A 20,298-nucleotide genomic window follows, 5' to 3' on the forward strand; every position below is an offset into this window, starting at 1 on the left:
TAGACTAGTGGTAGGGTTTATAGACAGAACAGTCTGTAGGTAGACTAGTGCTAGGGTTTATAGACAGCACAGTCTATAGGTAGACTAGTGGTAGGGTTTATAGACAGCACAGTCTATAGGTAGACTAGTGTTAGAGTTTATAGACAGCACAGTATATAGGTAGACTAGTGTTAGAGTTTATAGACAGCACAGTCTATATGTAGACTACTGGTAGGGTTTATAGACAGAACAGTCTATAGGTAGACTAGTGTTAGAGTTTATAGACATCACAGTCTATATGTAGACTAGTGGTAGGGTTTATAGACAGAACAGTCTATAGGTAGACTAGTGCTAGGGTTTATAGACAGCACAGTCTATAGGTAGACTAGTGATAGAGTTTATAGACAGCACAGTCTATAGGTAGACTAGTGTTAGAGTTTATAGACAGCACAGTATATAGGTAGACTAGTGTTAGAGTTTATAGACATCACAGTCTATATGTAGACTAGTGGTAGGGTTTATAGACAGAACAGTCTATAGGTAGACTAGTGCTAGGGTTTATAGACAGCACAGTCTATAGGTAGACTAGTGTTAGAGTTTATAGACATAAAAGTCTATATGTAGACTAGTGGTAGGGTTTATAGACAGAACAGTCTATAGGTAGACTAGTGCTAGGGTTTATAGACAGCACAGTCTATAGGTAGACTAGTGGTAGGGTTTATAGACAGCACAGTCTATAGGTAGACTAGTGTTAGAGTTTATAGACAGCACAGTATATAGGTAGACTAGTGTTAGAGTTTATAGACAGCACAGTCTATAGGTAGACTAGTGGTAGGGTTTATAGACAGCACAGTCTATAGGTAGACTAGTGTTAGAGTTTATAGACAGCACAGTCTATAGGTAGACTAGTGTTAGGGTTTATAGACAGCACAGTATATAGGTAGACTAGTGTTAGAGTTTATAGACATCACAGTCTATAGGTAGACTAGTGGTAGGGTTTATAGACAGAAGAGTCTATAGGTATACTAGTGGTAAGGTTTATAGACAGCACAGTCTATAGGTAGACTAGTGTTAGAGTTTATAGACATCACAGTCTATAGGTAGACTAGTGGTAGGGTTTATAGACAGCACAGTCTATAGGTAGACTAGTGGTAGGGTTTATAGACAGCACAGTCTATAGGTAGACTAGTGTTAGAGATTATAGACAGCACAGTCTATATATAGACTAGTGGTAGGGTTTATAGACAGAACAGTCTATATGTAGACTAGTGGTAGGGTTTATAGACAGAACAGTCTATAGGTAGACTAGTGGTAGGGTTTATAGACAGCACAGTCTATATGTAGACTAGTGTTAGAGTTTATAGACGGCACAGTCTATAGGTATACTAGTGGTAAGGTTTATAGACAGCACAGTCTATAGGTAGACTAGTGTTAGAGTTTATAGACAGCACAGTCTATATATATACTAGTGGTACGGTTTATAGACAGAACAGTCTATAGGTAGACTAGTGTTAGAGTTTATAGACATCACAGTCTATATGTAGACTAGTGGTAGGGTTTATAGACAGAACAGTCTATAGGTAGACTAGTGCTAGGGTTTATAGACAGCACAGTCTATAGGTAGACTAGTGTTAGAGTTTATAGACATCACAGTCTATATGTAGACTAGTGGTAGGGTTTATAGACAGAACAGTCTGTAGGTAGACTAGTGCTAGGGTTTATAGACAGCACAGTCTATAGGTAGACTAGTGGTAGGGTTTATAGACAGCACAGTCTATAGGTAGACTAGTGTTAGAGTTTATAGACAGCACAGTATATAGGTAGACTAGTGTTAGAGTTTATAGACAGCACAGTCTATAGGTAGACTAGTGGTAGGGTTTATAGACAGCACAGTCTATAGGTAGACTAGTGTTAGAGTTTATAGACAGCACAGTCTATAGGTAGACTAGTGTTAGGGTTTATAGACAGCACAGTATATAGGTAGACTAGTGTTAGAGTTTATAGACATCACAGTCTATAGGTAGACTAGTGGTAGGGTTTATAGACAGAAGAGTCTATAGGTATACTAGTGGTAAGGTTTATAGACAGCACAGTCTATAGGTAGACTAGTGTTAGAGTTTATAGACATCACAGTCTATATGTAGACTAGTGGTAGGGTTTATAGACAGAACAGTCTATAGGTAGACTAGTGCTAGGGTTTATAGACAGCACAGTCTATAGGTAGACTAGTGTTAGAGTTTATAGACATCACAGTCTATATGTATACTAGTGGTAGGGTTTATAGACAGAACAGTCTATAGGTAGACTAGTGCTAGGATTTATAGACAGCACAGTCTATAGGTAGACTAGTGGTAGGGTTTATAGACAGCACAGTCTATAGGTAGACTAGTGGTAGGGTTTATAGACAGCACAGTCTATATATAGACTAGTGGTAGGGTTTATAGACAGAACAGTCTATAGGTAGACTAGTGTTAGAGTTTATAGACATCACAGTCTATATGTAGACTAGTGGTAGGGTTTATAGACAGAACAGTCTATAGGTAGACTAGTGCTAGGGTTTATAGACAGCACAGTCTATAGGTAGACTAGTGGTAGGGTTTATAGACAGCACAGTCTATATGTAGACTAGTGTTAGAGTTTATAGACAGCACAGTCTATAGGTATACTAGTGGTAAGGTTTATAGACAGCACAGTCTATAGGTAGACTAGTGTTAGAGTTTATAGACATCACAGTCTATATGTAGACTAGTGGTAGTGTTTATAGACAGAACAGTCTATAGGTAGACTAGTGCTAGGGTTTATAGACAGCACAGTCTATAGGTAGACTAGTGTTAGAGTTTATAGACAGCACAGTCTATATATATACTAGTGGTACGGTTTATAGACAGAACAGTCTATAGGTAGACTAGTGTTAGAGTTTATAGACATCACAGTCTATATGTAGACTAGTGGTAGGGTTTATAGACAGAACAGTCTATAGGTAGACTAGTGCTAGGGTTTCTAGACAGCACAGTCTATAGGTAGACTAGTGTTAGAGTTTATAGACATCACAGTCTATATGTAGACTAGTGGTAGGGTTTATAGACAGAACAGTCTGTAGGTAGACTAGTGCTAGGGTTTATAGACAGCACAGTCTATAGGTAGACTAGTGGTAGGGTTTATAGACAGCACAGTCTATAGGTAGACTAGTGTTAGAGTTTATAGACAGCACAGTATATAGGTAGACTAGTGTTAGAGTTTATAGACAGCACAGTATATAGGTAGACTAGTGTTAGAGTTTATAGACAGCACAGTCTATAGGTAGACTAGTGGTAGGGTTTATAGACAGCACCGTCTATAGGTAGACTAGTGTTAGAGTTTATAGACATCACAGTCTATATGTAGACTAGTGGTGGGGTTTATAGACAGAACAGTCTATAGGTAGACTAGTGTTAGAGTTTATAGACATCACAGTCTATATGTAGACTAGTGGTAGGGTTTATAGACAGAACAGTCTATAGGTAGACTAGTGCTAGGGTTTATAGACAGCACAGTCTATAGGTAGACTAGTGGTAGGGTTTATAGACAGCACAGTCTATAGGTAGACTAGTGTTAGAGTTTATAGACAGCACAGTCTATAGGTATACTAGTGGTAAGGTTTATAGACAGTACAGTCTATAGGTAGACTAGTGTTAGAGTTTATAGACATCACAGTCTATATGTAGACTAGTGGTAGGGTTTATAGACAGAACAGTCTATATGTAGACTAGTGCTAGGGTTTATAGACAGCACAGTCTATAGGTAGACTAGTGGTAGGGTTTATAGACAGCACAGTCTATAGGTAGACTAGTGTTAGAGTTTATAGACAGCACAGTCTATAGGTATACTAGTGGTAAGGTTTATAGACAGCACAGTCTATAGGTAGACTAGTGTTAGAGTTTATAGACATCACAGTCTATATGTAGACTAGTGGTAGGGTTTATAGACAGAACAGTCTATAGGTAGACTAGTGCTAGGGTATAAGACAGCACAGTCTATAGGTAGACTAGTGTTAGAGTTTATAGACATCACAGTCTATATGTAGACTAGTGGTAGGGTTTATAGACAGAACAGTCTGTAGGTAGACTAGTGCTAGGGTTTATAGACAGCACAGTCTATAGGTAGACTAGTGGTAGGGTTTATAGACAGCACAGTCTATAGGTAGACTAGTGTTAGAGTTTATAGACAGCACAGTATATAGGTAGACTAGTGTTAGAGTTTATAGACAGCACAGTCTATAGGTAGACTAGTGGTAGGGTTTATAGACAGCACCGTCTATAGGTAGACTAGTGTTAGAGTTTATAGACATCACAGTCTATATGTAGACTAGTGGTGGGGTTTATAGACAGAACAGTCTATAGGTAGACTAGTGTTAGAGTTTATAGACATCACAGTCTATATGTAGACTAGTGGTAGGGTTTATAGACAGAACAGTCTATAGGTAGACTAGTGCTAGGGTTTATAGACAGCACAGTCTATAGGTAGACTAGTGGTAGGGTTTATAGACAGCACAGTCTATAGGTAGACTAGTGTTAGAGTTTATAGACAGCACAGTCTATAGGTATACTAGTGGTAAGGTTTATAGACAGTACAGTCTATAGGTAGACTAGTGTTAGAGTTTATAGACATCACAGTCTATATGTAGACTAGTGGTAGGGTTTATAGACAGAACAGTCTATATGTAGACTAGTGCTAGGGTTTATAGACAGCACAGTCTATAGGTAGACTAGTGGTAGGGTTTATAGACAGCACAGTCTATAGGTAGACTAGTGTTAGAGTTTATAGACAGCACAGTCTATAGGTATACTAGTGGTAAGGTTTATAGACAGCACAGTCTATAGGTAGACTAGTGTTAGAGTTTATAGACATCACAGTCTATATGTAGACTAGTGGTAGGGTTTATAGACAGAACAGTCTATAGGTAGACTAGTGCTAGGGTATAAGACAGCACAGTCTATAGGTAGACTAGTGTTAGAGTTTATAGACATCACAGTCTATATGTAGACTAGTGGTAGGGTTTATAGACAGAACAGTCTGTAGGTAGACTAGTGCTAGGGTTTATAGACAGCACAGTCTATAGGTAGACTAGTGGTAGGGTTTATAGACAGCACAGTCTATAGGTAGACTAGTGTTAGAGTTTATAGACAGCACAGTATATAGGTAGACTAGTGTTAGAGTTTATAGACAGCACAGTCTATATGTAGACTACTGGTAGGGTTTATAGACAGAACAGTCTATAGGTAGACTAGTGTTAGAGTTTATAGACATCACAGTCTATATGTAGACTAGTGGTAGGGTTTATAGACAGAACAGTCTATAGGTAGACTAGTGCTAGGGTTTATAGACAGCACAGTCTATAGGTAGACTAGTGATAGAGTTTATAGACAGCACAGTCTATAGGTAGACTAGTGTTAGAGTTTATAGACAGCACAGTATATAGGTAGACTAGTGTTAGAGTTTATAGACATCACAGTCTATAGGTAGACTAGTGGTAGGGTTTATAGACAGAAGAGTCTATAGGTAGACTAGTGCTAGGGTTTATAGACAGCACAGTCTATAGGTAGACTAGTGTTAGAGTTTATAGACATCAAAGTCTATATGTAGACTAGTGGTAGGGTTTATAGACAGAACAGTCTATAGGTAGACTAGTGCTAGGGTTTATAGACAGCACAGTCTATAGGTAGACTAGTGGTAGGGTTTATAGACAGCACAGTCTATATATAGACTAGTGTTAGAGTTTATAGACAGCACAGTATATAGGTAGACTAGTGTTAGAGTTTATAGACAGCACAGTCTATAGGTAGACTAGTGGTAGGGTTTATAGACAGCACAGTCTATAGGTAGACTAGTGCTAGGGTTTATAGACAGCACAGTCTATAGGTAGACTAGTGGTAGGGTTTATAGACAGCACAGTCTATAGGTAGACTAGTGTTAGAGTTTATAGACAGCACAGTCTATAGGTATACTAGTGGTAAGGTTTATAGACAGCACAGTCTATAGGTAGACTAGTGTTAGAGTTTATAGACAGCACAGTCTATAGGTAGACTAGTGTTAGAGTTTATAGACATCACAGTCTATATGTAGACTAGTGGTAGGGTTTATAGACAGAACAGTCTATAGGTAGACTAGTGCTAGGGTTTATAGACAGCACAGTATATAGGTAGACTAGTGGTAGGGTTTATAGACAGCACAGTCTATAGGTAGACTAGTGTTAGAGTTTATAGACAGCACAGTATATAGGTAGACTAGTGTTAGAGTTTATAGACAGCACAGTCTATAGGTAGACTAGTGGTAGGGTTTATAGACAGCACAGTCTATAGGTAGACTAGTGGTAGGGTTTATAGACAGCACAGTCTATAGGTAGACTAGTGTTAGAGTTTATAGACAGCACAGTCTATAGGTATACTAGTGGTAAGGTTTATAGACAGCACAGTCTATAGGTAGACTAGTGTTAGAGTTTATAGACAGCACAGTCTATAGGTAGACTAGTGTTAGAGTTTATAGACAGCACAGTATATAGGTAGACTAGTTTTAGAGTTGATAGACAGCACAGTCTATAGGTAGACTAGTGGTAGGGTTTATAGACAGCACAGTCTATAGGTAGACTAGTGTTAGAGTTTATATATAGCACAGTCTATAGGTAGACTAGTGTTAGAGTTTATAGACAGCACAGTATATAGGTAGACTTGTGTTAGAGTTTATAGACAGCACAGTCTATAGGTAGACTAGTGGTAGGGTTTATAGACAGCACAGTCTATAGGTAGACTAGTGCTAGGGTTTATAGACAGCACAGTCTATAGGTAGACTAGTGTTAGAGTTTATAGACATCACAGTCTATATGTATACTAGTGGTAGGGTTTATAGACAGAACAGTCTATAGGTAGACTAGTGCTAGGGTTTATAGACAGCACAGTTCTACTTCCGGCGCCGACAGAGATGGCCGCCTCGCTTCGCGTTCCTAGGAAACTATGCAGTTTTTTGTTTTTTTACGTGTTATTTCTTACATTAGTACCCCAGGTCATCTTAGGTTTCATTACATACAGTCGAGAAGAACTACTGAATATAAGATCAGCATCAACTCACCATCAGTACGACCAAGAATATGTTTTTCGCGACGCGGATCCTGTGTTCTGCCTTACAAACAGGACAAAGGAGTGGATCCTATGCAGCGACCCAAAAAAACGACTCCGAAAGAGAGGGAAACGAGGCGGTCTACTGGTCAGACTCCGGAGACGGGCACAGCGCGCACCACTCCCTAGCATTCTTCTTGCCAATGTCCAGTCTCTTGACAACAAGGTTGATGAAATCCGAGCAAGGGTAGCATTCCAGAGGGACATCAGAGACTGTAACGTTCTTTGCTTCACGGAAACGTGGCTTACTGGAGAGACGCAATCCGAAGCGGTGCAGCCAACAGGTTTCTCCACGCATCGCGCAGACAGGAAAAAACATCTTTCTGGTAAAAAGAGGGGCGGGGGCGTATGCCTTATGACTAACGTGACATGGTGCGATGAAAGAAACATACAGGAACTCAAATCCTTCTGTTCACCTGATTTAGAATTCCTCACAATCAAATGTAGACCGCATTATCTACCAAGAGAATTCTCTTCGATTATAATCACAGCCGTATATATCCCCCCCCAAGCAGACACATCGATGGCTCTGAACGAACTTTATTTAACTCTCTGCAAACTGGAAACAATTTATCCGGAGGCTGCATTCATTGTAGCTGGGGATTTTAACAAGGCTAATCTGAAAACAAGACTCCCCAAATTTTATCAGCATATCGATTGCGCAACCAGGGGAGGAAAGACCTTGGACCATTGTTACTCTAACTTCCGCGACGCATATAAGGCCCTGCCCCGCCCCCCTTTCGGAAAAGCTGACCACGACTCCATTTTGTTGATCCCTGCCTACAGACAGAAACTAAAACAAGAGGCTCCCACGCTGAGGTCTGTCCAACGCTGGTCCGACCAAGCTGACTCCACACTCCAAGACTGCTTCCATCACGTGGACTGGGAGATGTTTCGTATTGCGTCAGATAACAACATTGACGAATACGCTGATTCGGTGTGCGAGTTCATTAGAACGTGCGTTGAAGATGTCGTTCCCATAGCAACGATTAAAACATTCCCTAACCAGAAACCGTGGATTGATGGCAGCCTTCGTGTGAAACTGAAAGCGCGAACCACTGCTTTTAATCAGGGCAAGGTGTCGGGTAACATGACCGAATACAAACAGTGCAGCTATTCCCTCCGCAAGGCTATCAAACAAGCTAAGCGCCAGTACAGAGACAAAGTAGAATCTCAATTCAACGGCTCAGACACAAGAGGCATGTGGCAGGGTCTACAGTCAATCACGGACTACAGGAAGAAACCCAGCCCAGTCACGGACCAGGATGTCTTGCTCCCAGGCAGACTAAATAACTTTTTTGCCCGCTTTGAGGACAATACAGTGCCACTGACACGGCCTGCAACGAAAACATGCGGTCTCTCCTTCACTGCAGCCGAGGTGAGTAAGACATTTAAACGTGTTAACCCTCGCAAGGCTGCAGGCCCAGATGGCATCCCCAGCCGCGCCCTCAGAGCATGCGCAGACCAGCTGGCCGGTGTGTTTACGGACATATTCAATCAATCCCTATACCAGTCTGCTGTTCCCACATGCTTCAAGAGGGCCACCATTGTTCCTGTTCCCAAGAAAGCTAAGGTAACTGAGCTAAATGACTACCGCCCCGTAGCACTCACATCCGTCATCATGAAGTGCTTTGAGAGACTAGTCAAGGACCATATCACCTCCACCCTACCTGACACCCTAGACCCACTCCAATTTGCTTACCGCCCAAATAGGTCCACAGACGATGCAATCTCAACCACACTGCACACTGCCCTAACCCATCTGGACAAGAGGAATACCTATGTGAGAATGCTGTTCATCGACTACAGCTCGGCATTCAACACCATAGTACCCTCCAAGCTCGTCATCAAGCTCGAGACCCTGGGTCTCGACCCCGCCCTGTGCAACTGGGTACTGGACTTCCTGACGGGCCGCCCCCAGGTGGTGAGGGTAGGCAACAACATCTCCTCCCCGCTGATCCTCAACACTGGGGCCCCACAAGGTTGCGTTCTGAGCCCTCTCCTGTACTCCCTGTTCACCCACGACTGCGTGGCCACGCACGCCTCCAACTCAATCATCAAGTTTGCGGACGACACAACAGTGGTAGGCTTGATTACCAACAACGATGAGACGGCCTACAGGGAGGAGGTGAGGGCCCTCGGAGTGTGGTGTCAGGAAAACAACCTCACACTCAACGTCAACAAAACTAAGGAGATGATTGTGGACTTCAGGAAACAGCAGAGGGAACACCCCCCTATCCACATCGATGGAACAGTAGTGGAGAGGGTAGCAAGTTTTAAGTTCCTCGGCATACACATCACAGACAAACTGAATTGGTCCACTCACACAGACAGCATCGTGAAGAAGGCGCAGCAGCGCCTCTTCAACCTCAGGAGGCTGAAGAAATTCGGCTTGTCACCAAAAGCACTCACAAACTTCTACAGATGCACAATCGAGAGCATCCTGGCGGGCTGTATCACCGCCTGGTATGGCAACTGCACCGCCCTCAACCGTAAGGCTCTCCAGAGGGTAGTGAGGTCTGCACAACGCATCACCGGGGGCAAACTACCTGCCCTCCAGGACACCTACACCACCCGATGTCACAGGAAGGCCATAAAGATCATCAAGGACATCAACCACCCGAGCCACTGCCTGTTCACCCCGCTATCATCCAGAAGGCGAGGTCAGTACAGGTGCATCAAAGCTGGGACCGAGAGACTGAAAAACAGCTTCTATCTCAAGGCCATCAGACTGTTAAACAGCCATCACTAACACTGAGTGGCTGCTGCCAACACACTGACACTGACTCAACTCCAGCCACTTTAATAATGGGAATTGATGGGAAATGATGTAAATATATCACTAGCCACTTTAAACAATGCTACCTTATATAAATGTTACTTACCCTACATTATTCATCTCATACGCATACGTATATACTGTACTCTATATCATCGACGGTATCCTTATGTAATACATGTATCACTAGCCACTTTATACTATACTATGCCACTTTGTTTACATACTCATCTCATTTGTACATACTGTACCCGATACCATCTACTGTATCTTGCCTATGCTGCTCTGTACCATCACTCATTCATATATCCTTATGTACATATTCTTTATCCCCTTACACTGTGTACAAGACAGTAGTTTTGGAATTGTTAGTTAGATTACTTGTTATTACTGCATTGTCGGAACTAGAAGCACAAGCATTTCGCTACACTCGCATTAACATCTGCTAACCATGTGTATGTGACAAATAAAATTTGATTTGATTTGATTTAGACTAGTGTTAGAGTTTATAGACAGCACAGTATATAGGTAGACTAGTGTTAGAGTTTATAGACAGCACAGTCTATATGTAGACTACTGGTAGGGTTTATAGACAGAACAGTCTATAGGTAGACTAGTGCTAGGGTTTATAGACAGCACAGTCTATAGGTAGACTAGTGATAGAGTTTATAGACAGCACAGTCTATAGGTAGACTAGTGTTAGAGTTTATAGACAGCACAGTATATAGGTAGACTAGTGTTAGAGTTTATAGACATCACAGTCTATAGGTAGACTAGTGGTAGGGTTTATAGACAGAAGAGTCTATAGGTAGACTAGTGCTAGGGTTTACAGACAGCACAGTCTATAGGTAGACTAGTGTTAGAGTTTATAGACATCAAAGTCTATATGTAGACTAGTGGTAGGGTTTATAGACAGAACAGTCTATAGGTAGACTAGTGCTAGGGTTTACAGACAGCACAGTCTATAGGTAGACTAGTGTTAGAGTTTATAGACATCAAAGTCTATATGTAGACTAGTGGTAGGGTTTATAGACAGAACAGTCTATAGGTAGACTAGTGCTAGGGTTTATAGACAGCACAGTCTATAGGTAGACTAGTGCTAGGGTTTATAGACAGCACAGTCTATAGGTAGACTAGTGGTAGGGTTTATAGACAGCACAGTCTATAGGTAGACTAGTGCTAGGGTTTATAGACAGCACAGTCTATAGGTAGACTAGTGGTAGGGTTTATAGACAGCACAGTATATAGGTAGACTAGTTTTAGAGTTGATAGACAGCACAGTCTATAGGTAGACTAGTGGTAGGGTTTATAGACAGCACAGTCTATAGGTAGACTAGTGCTAGGGTTTATAGACAGCACAGTCTATAGGTAGACTAGTGTTAGAGTTTATAGACATCACAGTCTATATGTATACTAGTGGTAGGGTTTATAGACAGAACAGTCTATAGGTAGACTAGTGCTAGGGTTTATAGACAGCACAGTCTATAGGTAGACTAGTGGTAGGGTTTATAGACAGCCAAGTCTATAGGTAGACTAGTGTTAGAGTTTATAGACAGCACAGTCTATATATAGACTAGTGGTAGGGTTTATAGACAGAACAGTCTATAGGTAGACTAGTGTTAGAGTTTATAGACATCACAGTCTATATGTAGACTAGTGGTAGGGTTTATAGACAGAACAGTCTATAGGTAGACTAGTGCTAGGGTTTATAGACAGCACAGTCTATAGGTAGACTAGTGGTAGGGTTTATAGACAGCACAGTCTATAGGTAGACTAGTGTTAGAGTTTATAGACTGCACAGTCTATAGGTATACTAGTGGTAAGGTTTATAGACAGCACAGTCTATAGGTAGACTAGTGTTAGAGTTTATAGACATCACAGTCTATATGTAGACTAGTGGTAGGGTTTATAGACAGAACAGTCTATAGGTAGACTAGTGCTAGGGTTTATAGACAGCACAGTCTATAGGTAGACTAGTGTTAGAGTTTATAGACATCACAGTCTATATGTATACTAGTGGTAGGGTTTATAGACAGAACAGTCTATAGGTAGACTAGTGCTAGGGTTTATAGACAGCACAGTCTATAGGTAGACTAGTGGTAGGGTTTATAGACAGCACAGTCTATAGGTAGACTAGTGTTAGAGTTTATAGACAGCGCAGTCTATATATAGACTAGTGGTAGGGTTTATAGACAGAACAGTCTATAGGTAGACTAGTGTTAGAGTTTATAGACATCACAGTCTATATGTAGACTAGTGGTAGGGTTTATAGACAGAACAGTCTATAGGTAGACTAGTGCTAGGGTTTATAGACAGCACAGTCTATAGGTAGACTAGTGGTAGGGTTTATAGACAGCACAGTCTATATGTAGACTAGTGTTAGAGTTTATAGACAGCACAGTCTATAGGTATACTAGTGGTAAGGTTTATAGACAGCACAGTCTATAGGTAGACTAGTGTTAGAGTTTATAGACATCACAGTCTATATGTAGACTAGTGGTAGTGTTTATAGACAGAACAGTCTATAGGTAGACTAGTGCTAGGGTTTATAGACAGCACAGTCTATAGGTAGACTAGTGTTAGAGTTTATAGACAGCACAGTCTATATATAGACTAGTGGTAGGGTTTATAGACAGAACAGTCTATAGGTAGACTAGTGTTAGAGTTTATAGACATCACAGTCTATATGTAGACTAGTGGTAGGGTTTATAGACAGAACAGTCTATAGGTAGACTAGTGCTAGGGTTTATAGACAGCACAGTCTATAGGTAGACTAGTGTTAGAGTTTATAGACATCACAGTCTATATGTAGACTAGTGTTAGAGTTTATAGACAGCACAGTCTATAGGTATACTAGTGGTAAGGTTTATAGACAGCACAGTCTATAGGTAGACTAGTGTTAGAGTTTATAGACATCACAGTCTATATGTAGACTAGTGGTAGTGTTTATAGACAGAACAGTCTATAGGTAGACTAGTGTTAGAGTTTATAGACATCACAGTCTATATGTAGACTAGTGGTAGTGTTTATAGACAGAACAGTCTATAGGTAGACTAGTGCTAGGGTTTATAGACAGCACAGTCTATAGGTAGACTAGTGGTAGGGTTTATAGACATCACAGTCTATATGTAGACTAGTGTTAGAGTTTATAGACAGCACAGTCTATAGGTAGACTAGTGGTAGGGTTTATAGACAGCACAGTCTATATGTAGACTAGTGTTAGAGTTTATAGACAGCACAGTCTATAGGTATACTAGTGGTAAGGTTTATAGACAGCACAGTCTATAGGTAGACTAGTGTTAGAGTTTATAGACATCACAGTCTATATGTAGACTAGTGGTAGTGTTTATAGACAGAACAGTCTATAGGTAGACTAGTGCTAGGGTTTATAGACAGCACAGTCTATAGGTAGACTAGTGTTAGAGTTTATAGACAGCACAGTCTATATATAGACTAGTGGTAGGGTTTATAGACAGAACAGTCTATAGGTAGACTAGTGTTAGAGTTTATAGACATCACAGTCTATATGTAGACTAGTGGTAGGGTTTATAGACAGAACAGTCTATAGGTAGACTAGTGCTAGGGTTTATAGACAGCACAGTCTATAGGTAGACTAGTGGTAGGGTTTATAGACATCACAGTCTATATGTAGACTAGTGTTAGAGTTTATAGACAGCACAGTCTATAGGTATACTAGTGGTAAGGTTTATAGACAGCACAGTCTATAGGTAGACTAGTGTTAGAGTTTATAGACATCACAGTCTATATGTAGACTAGTGGTAGTGTTTATAGACAGAACAGTCTATAGGTAGACTAGTGCTAGGGTTTATAGACAGCACAGTCTATAGGTAGACTAGTGTTAGAGTTTATAGACATCACAGTCTATATGTAGACTAGTGGTAGGGTTTATAGACAGAACAGTCTATAAGTAGACTGGTGCTAGGGTTTATAGACAGCACAGTCTATAGGTAGACTAGTGGTAGGGTTTATAGACAGCACAGTCTATAGGTAGACTAGTGTTAGAGTTTATAGACAGCACAGTATATAGGTAGACTAGTGTTAGAGTTTATAGACAGCACAGTCTATAGGTAGACTAGTGGTAGGGTTTATAGACAGCACAGTCTATAGGTAGACTAGTGTTAGAGTTTATAGACATCACAGTCTATATGTAGACTAGTGGTAGGGTTTATAGACAGAACAGTCTATAGGTAGACTAGTGTTAGAGTTTATAGACATCACAGTCTATATGTAGACTAGTGGTAGGGTTTATAGACAGAACAGTCTATAGGTAGACTAGTGCTAGGGTTTATAGACAGCACAGTCTATAGGTAGACTAGTGGTAGGGTTTATAGACAGCACAGTCTATAGGTAGACTAGTGTTAGAGTTTATAGACAGCACAGTCTATAGGTATACTAGTGGTAAGGTTTATAGACAGTACAGTCTATAGGTAGACTAGTGTTAGAGTTTATAGACATCACAGTTTATATGTAGACTAGTGGTAGGGTTTATAGACAGAACAGTCTATAGGTAGACTAGTGCTAGGGTTTATAGACAGCACAGTCTATAGGTAGACTAGTGGTAGGGTTTATAGACAGCACAGTCTATAGGTAGACTAGTGTTAGAGTTTATAGACAGCACAGTCTATAGGTATACTAGTGGTAAGGTTTATAGACAGCACAGTCTATAGGTAGACTAGTGTTAGAGTTTATAGACATCACAGTCTATATGTAGACTAGTGGTAGGGTTTATAGACAGAACAGTCTATAGGTAGACTAGTGCTAGGGTATAAGACAGCACAGTCTATAGGTAGACTAGTGTTAGAGTTTATAGACATCACAGTCTATATGTAGACTAGTGGTAGGGTTTATAGACAGAACAGTCTGTAGGTAGACTAGTGCTAGGGTTTATAGACAGCACAGTCTATAGGTAGACTAGTGGTAGGGTTTATAGACAGCACAGTCTATAGGTAGACTAGTGTTAGAGTTTATAGACAGCACAGTATATAGGTAGACTAGTGTTAGAGTTTATAGACAGCACAGTCTATATGTAGACTACTGGTAGGGTTTATAGACAGAACAGTCTATAGGTAGACTAGTGTTAGAGTTTATAGACATCACAGTCTATATGTAGACTAGTGGTAGGGTTTATAGACAGAACAGTCTATAGGTAGACTAGTGCTAGGGTTTATAGACAGCACAGTCTATAGGTAGACTAGTGATAGAGTTTATAGACAGCACAGTCTATAGGTAGACTAGTGTTAGAGTTTATAGACAGCACAGTCTATAGGTATACTAGTGGTAAGGTTTATAGACAGCACAGTCTATAGGTAGACTAGTGTTAGAGTTTATAGACATCACAGTCTATATGTAGACTAGTGGTAGGGTTTATAGACAGAACAGTCTATAGGTAGACTAGTGCTAGGGTTTATAGACAGCACAGTCTATAGGTAGACTAGTGTTAGAGTTTATAGACATCACAGTCTATATGTAGACTAGTGGTAGGGTTTATAGACAGAACAGTCTGTAGGTAGACTAGTGCTAGGGTTTATAGACAGCACAGTCTATAGGTAGACTAGTGGTAGGGTTTATAGACAGCACAGTCTATAGGTAGACTAGTGTTAGAGTTTATAGACAGCACAGTATATAGGTAGACTAGTGTTAGAGTTTATAGACAGCACAGTCTATATGTAGACTACTGGTAGGGTTTATAGACAGAACAGTCTATAGGTAGACTAGTGTTAGAGTTTATAGACATCACAGTCTATATGTAGACTAGTGGTAGGGTTTATAGACAGAACAGTCTATAGGTAGACTAGTGCTAGGGTTTATAGACAGCACAGTCTATAGGTAGACTAGTGATAGAGTTTATAGACAGCACAGTCTATAGGTAGACTAGTGTTAGAGTTTATAGACAGCACAGTATATAGGTAGACTAGTGTTAGAGTTTATAGACATCACAGTCTATAGGTAGACTTGTGGTAGGGTTTATAGACAGAAGAGTCTATAGGTAGACTAGTGCTAGGGTTTATAGACAGCACAGTCTATAGGTAGACTAGTGTTAGAGTTTATAGACATCAAAGTCTATATGTAGACTAGTGGTAGGGTTTATAGACAGAACAGTCTATAGGTAGACTAGTGCTAGGGTTTATAGACAGCACAGTCTATAGGTAGACTAGTGGTAGGGTTTATAGACAGCACAGTCTATAGGTAGACTAGTGTTAGAGTTTATAGACAGCACAGTATATAGGTAGACTAGTGTTAGAGTTTATAGACAGCACAGTCTATAGGTAGACTAGTGGTAGGGTTTATAGACAGCACAGTCTATAGGTAGACTAGTGTTAGAGTTTATAGACAGCACAGTCTATAGGTAGACTAGTGTTAGAGTTTATAGACAGCACAGTATATAGGTAGACTAGTGTTAGAGTTTATAGACATCACAGTCTATAGGTAGACTAGTGGTAGGGTTTATAGACAGAAGAGTCTATAGGTAGACTAGTGCTAGGGTTTATAGACAGCACAGTCTATAGGTAGACTAGTGGTAGGGTTTATAGACAGCACAGTCTATAGGTAGACTAGTGTTAGAGTTTATAGACAGCACAGTCTATAGGTATACTAGTGGTAAGGTTTATAGACAGCACAGTCTATAGGTAGACTAGTGTTAGAGTTTATAGACAGCACAGTCTATAGGTAGACTAGTGTTAGAGTTTATAGACATCACAGTCTATATGTAGACTAGTGGTAGGGTTTATAGACAGAACAGTCTATAGGTAGACTAGTGCTAGGGTTTATAGACAGCACAGTCTATAGGTAGACTAGTGGTAGGGTTTATAGACAGCACAGTCTATAGGTAGACTAGTGTTAGAGTTTATAGACAGCACAGTATATAGGTAGACTAGTGTTAGAGTTTATAGACAGCACAGTCTATAGGTAGACTAGTGGTAGGGTTTATAGACAGCACAGTCTATAGGTAGACTAGTGGTAGGGTTTATAGACAGCACAGTCTATAGGTAGACTAGTGTTAGAGTTTATAGACAGCACAGTCTATAGGTATACTAGTGGTAAGGTTTATAGACAGCACAGTCTATAGGTAGACTAGTGTTAGTGTTTATAGACAGCACAGTCTATAGGTAGACTAGTGTTAGAGTTTATAGACAGCACAGTATATAGGTAGACTAGTGTTAGAGTTTATAGACAGCACAGTATATAGGTAGACTAGCGTTAGAGTTTATAGACAGCACAGTCTATAGGTAGACTAGTGGTAGGGTTTATAGACAGCACAGTCTATAGGTAGACTAGTGGTAGGGTTTATAGACAGCACAGTCTATAGGTAGACTAGTGGTAGGGTTTCTATACAGAACAGTCTACACATTGACTAGTGGTAGGGTTTATAGACAGCACAGTCTATAGGTAGACCAGTGGTAGGGTTTCTATACAGAACAGTCTACACATTGACTAGTGGTAGGGTTTATAGACAGCACAGTCTATAGGTAGACCAGTGGTAGGGTTTATAGACAGCACAGTCTATAGGTAGACTAGTGATAGAGTTTATATACAGCACAGTCTATAGGTAGACTAGTGTTAGAGTTTATAGACAGCACAGTATATAGGTAGACTAGTGTTAGAGTTTATAGACATCACAGTCTATAGGTAGACTAGTGTTAGAGTTTATAGACATCAAAGTCTATATGTAGACTAGTGGTAGGGTTTATAGACAGCACAGTCTATAGGTAGACTAGTGGTAGGGTTTATAGACAGCACAGTCTATAGGTAGACTAGTGGTAGGGTTTCTATACAGAACAGTCTACACATTGACTAGTGGTAGGGTTTATAGACAGCACAGTCTATAGGTAGACCAGTGGTAGGGTTTCTATACAGCACAGTCTACACTTAGACTAGTGGTAGGGTTTATAGACAGCACAGTCTATAGGTAGACTAGTGGTAGGGTTTATAGACATCACAGTCTACACGTAGACCAGTGGTAGGGTTTCTATACAGAACAGTCTACACATAGACTAGTGGTAGGGTTTATAGACAGCACAGTCTATAGGTAGACTAGTGGTAGGGTTTATAGACAGCACAGTCTATAGGTAGACTAGTGGTAGGGTTTATAGACAGCACAGTCTATAGGTAGACCAGTGGGAGGGTTTCTAAACAGCACAGTCTACACGCAGACCAGTGGGAGGGTTTCTAAACAGCACAGTCTCCACGTAGACCAGTGGGAGGGTTTCTATACAGTTGCTCTTTGAACAGCAGTGAGGAAGAGGGTCAGACTCAAATGAGCTAACACTGTTTTAGTCATACACCTGCTTACACTATGGTTAATGTATTATATTATATTAGTAGTATTGTACATACCAGCAGTATCTGGAACCAGACAGCAAAGAGAGGGACAGGGTGTAAAGAACCAAGTTAATTACTTTCCCACTACCATACAGTTAGGTTAGTCAATATACTGTAGACCCTGTCCTGATTGGGTGTGTGACATAACATAATACTTTACTGAGAAAAGGAATCCGCAAGATCACAGTTCCTTCAAAAACCAACAAACACTAAGTTTCGAAAACTCACTAAGGAAACGAACGAACATAGTAAATAATTCAAGCTTCTGCAAAGGACAACAGAAAACGCGTCTTTTAATTAACAGGGAAATCATAATGAGTAAATTGGACACACTGAGTGTCATTAATGTCTCTAGGACGGTCTCTAGGTGGAACCGGGTATGATACATTACCTCATTATCAACCCTGTTCTGACATGGTATTATACATTACCTCATTATCAACACTGTTCTGACGTGGTATGATACATTACCCCGACATAAACCTGCTGTGATTGGGTATGGACATTACCCCGATATAAACCTGTTCTGATTGGGTATGGACATTACCCTGATATAAACCTGGTTTGATTGGGTATGGACATTACCCCGATATAAACCTGTTCTGATTGGGTATGGGCATTACCCCGATATAAACCTGGTCTGTTAGGGTATGGACATTACCCCGATATAAACCTGGTTTGATTGGGTATGGACATTACCCCGATATAAACCTGGTTTGATTGGGTATTGGCATTACCCCGATATAAACCTGTTCTGATTGGGTATTGGCATTACCCTGATATAAACCTGGTTTGATTGGGTATGGGCATTACCCCGACATAAACCTGTTCTGATTGGGTATTGGCATTACCCCGATATAAACCTGTTCTGATTGGGTATGGGCATTACCCCGATATAAACCTGTTCTGATTGGGTATGGGCATTACCCCAACATAAACCTGTTCTGATTGGGTGTAATATTTATTTTAGAAACCTGGCCGATCACTGTATGGTTTCTATAATATTGTATTTTAAAATATGGTTGCTATAATATTGTATTGTAAAGTATGGTAGCTGTGGTAAGGTGTGTTAGCCCATACTTTAATCTAGATTAGTTACCATGACACCGTTAGAATTACGGGGGTTGGGGTTAGAGGATTAGGGCTGGGGTTAGAGGATTAGGGCTGGGGTTAGGTAGTTAACCGATACCTTACCTAGGTTAGAGCGTGTGTTTGATCGGTCCATCAGGGCTTTCTTGTTGGGGTTGTTGAGTATGGACCGCTTCGCTAGAGCGATGTCTGCAGTCACACGAGTTATAGTAATTCTGAGAAATACAGAGCAAACGTGATATTTTATTTGAAGTTAAAACGTTTGGATAAACAATATGTATATTGTATTTATTGTCAAATCCACAGTTGATACAACCTGTATAACTCACCTCCCTTCAAATCTGTGTTTTAAAAAGTCGAAGAGTGCTTTCTGCATCATGTCTGTTACCTAGGATCACACAGAAACACCCTCCATCACATGTACAGTATGTAACATCAGATGGCTCCTCCATCACATGTACAGTATGTTACATTAGATGGCTCCTCCAGCACATGTACAGTCCTTTCGGAAAGTATTAAAACCCATTGACTTTCCACATTTTGTTACATTACAGCCTTATTCTAAAATATATACAGTTGAAGTCGGAAGTTTTACATACACCTTAGCCACATACATTTAAACTCAGTTTTTCACTATTGCTGACATTTAATCCTAGTAAAAATTCCCTGTTTTAAGTCAGTTAGGATCACCACTTTATTTTAAGAATGTGAAATGTCAGAATAATAGTAGAGAGAATGATTTATTTCAGCTTTTATTTCTTTCATCACATTCCCAATGGGTCAGAAGTTTACATACACTCAATTAGTATTTGGTAGCATTGCCTTTAAATTGAGGTTAACTTGGGGCAAACGTTTTGGGTAGCCTTCCACAAGCTTCCCACAATAAATTGGATGCATTTTGACCCATTCCTCCTGACAGAGCTGGTGTAACGGAGTCAGGTTTTTAGGCCTCCTTGCTCACAC

The 20,298-nt window shown here is 40.3% G+C and overlaps 1 protein-coding gene across 1 annotated transcript in view; it reads right to left on the bottom strand.

Moving 5' to 3' along the window:
- Positions 1–20,298, bottom strand: part of LOC139403957 (calcium channel, voltage-dependent, beta 2b) — a 92,489-nt gene that overhangs the window by 38,397 nt on the left and 33,794 nt on the right. Inside the window, exons 8-9 of the mRNA XM_071147168.1 lie at positions 19,665–19,723; positions 19,441–19,550 (exon numbers count right to left, since the gene is read on the bottom strand). Of these exons, the coding sequence (XP_071003269.1) occupies positions 19,441–19,550; positions 19,665–19,723 (169 nt within the window). The remainder of the gene's footprint in view (positions 1–19,440; positions 19,551–19,664; positions 19,724–20,298) is intronic.

Source organism: Oncorhynchus clarkii, unplaced genomic scaffold (assembly GCF_045791955.1).
Source record: "Oncorhynchus clarkii lewisi isolate Uvic-CL-2024 unplaced genomic scaffold, UVic_Ocla_1.0 unplaced_contig_6826_pilon_pilon, whole genome shotgun sequence".
NCBI lineage: Eukaryota > Metazoa > Chordata > Actinopteri > Salmoniformes > Salmonidae > Oncorhynchus > Oncorhynchus clarkii.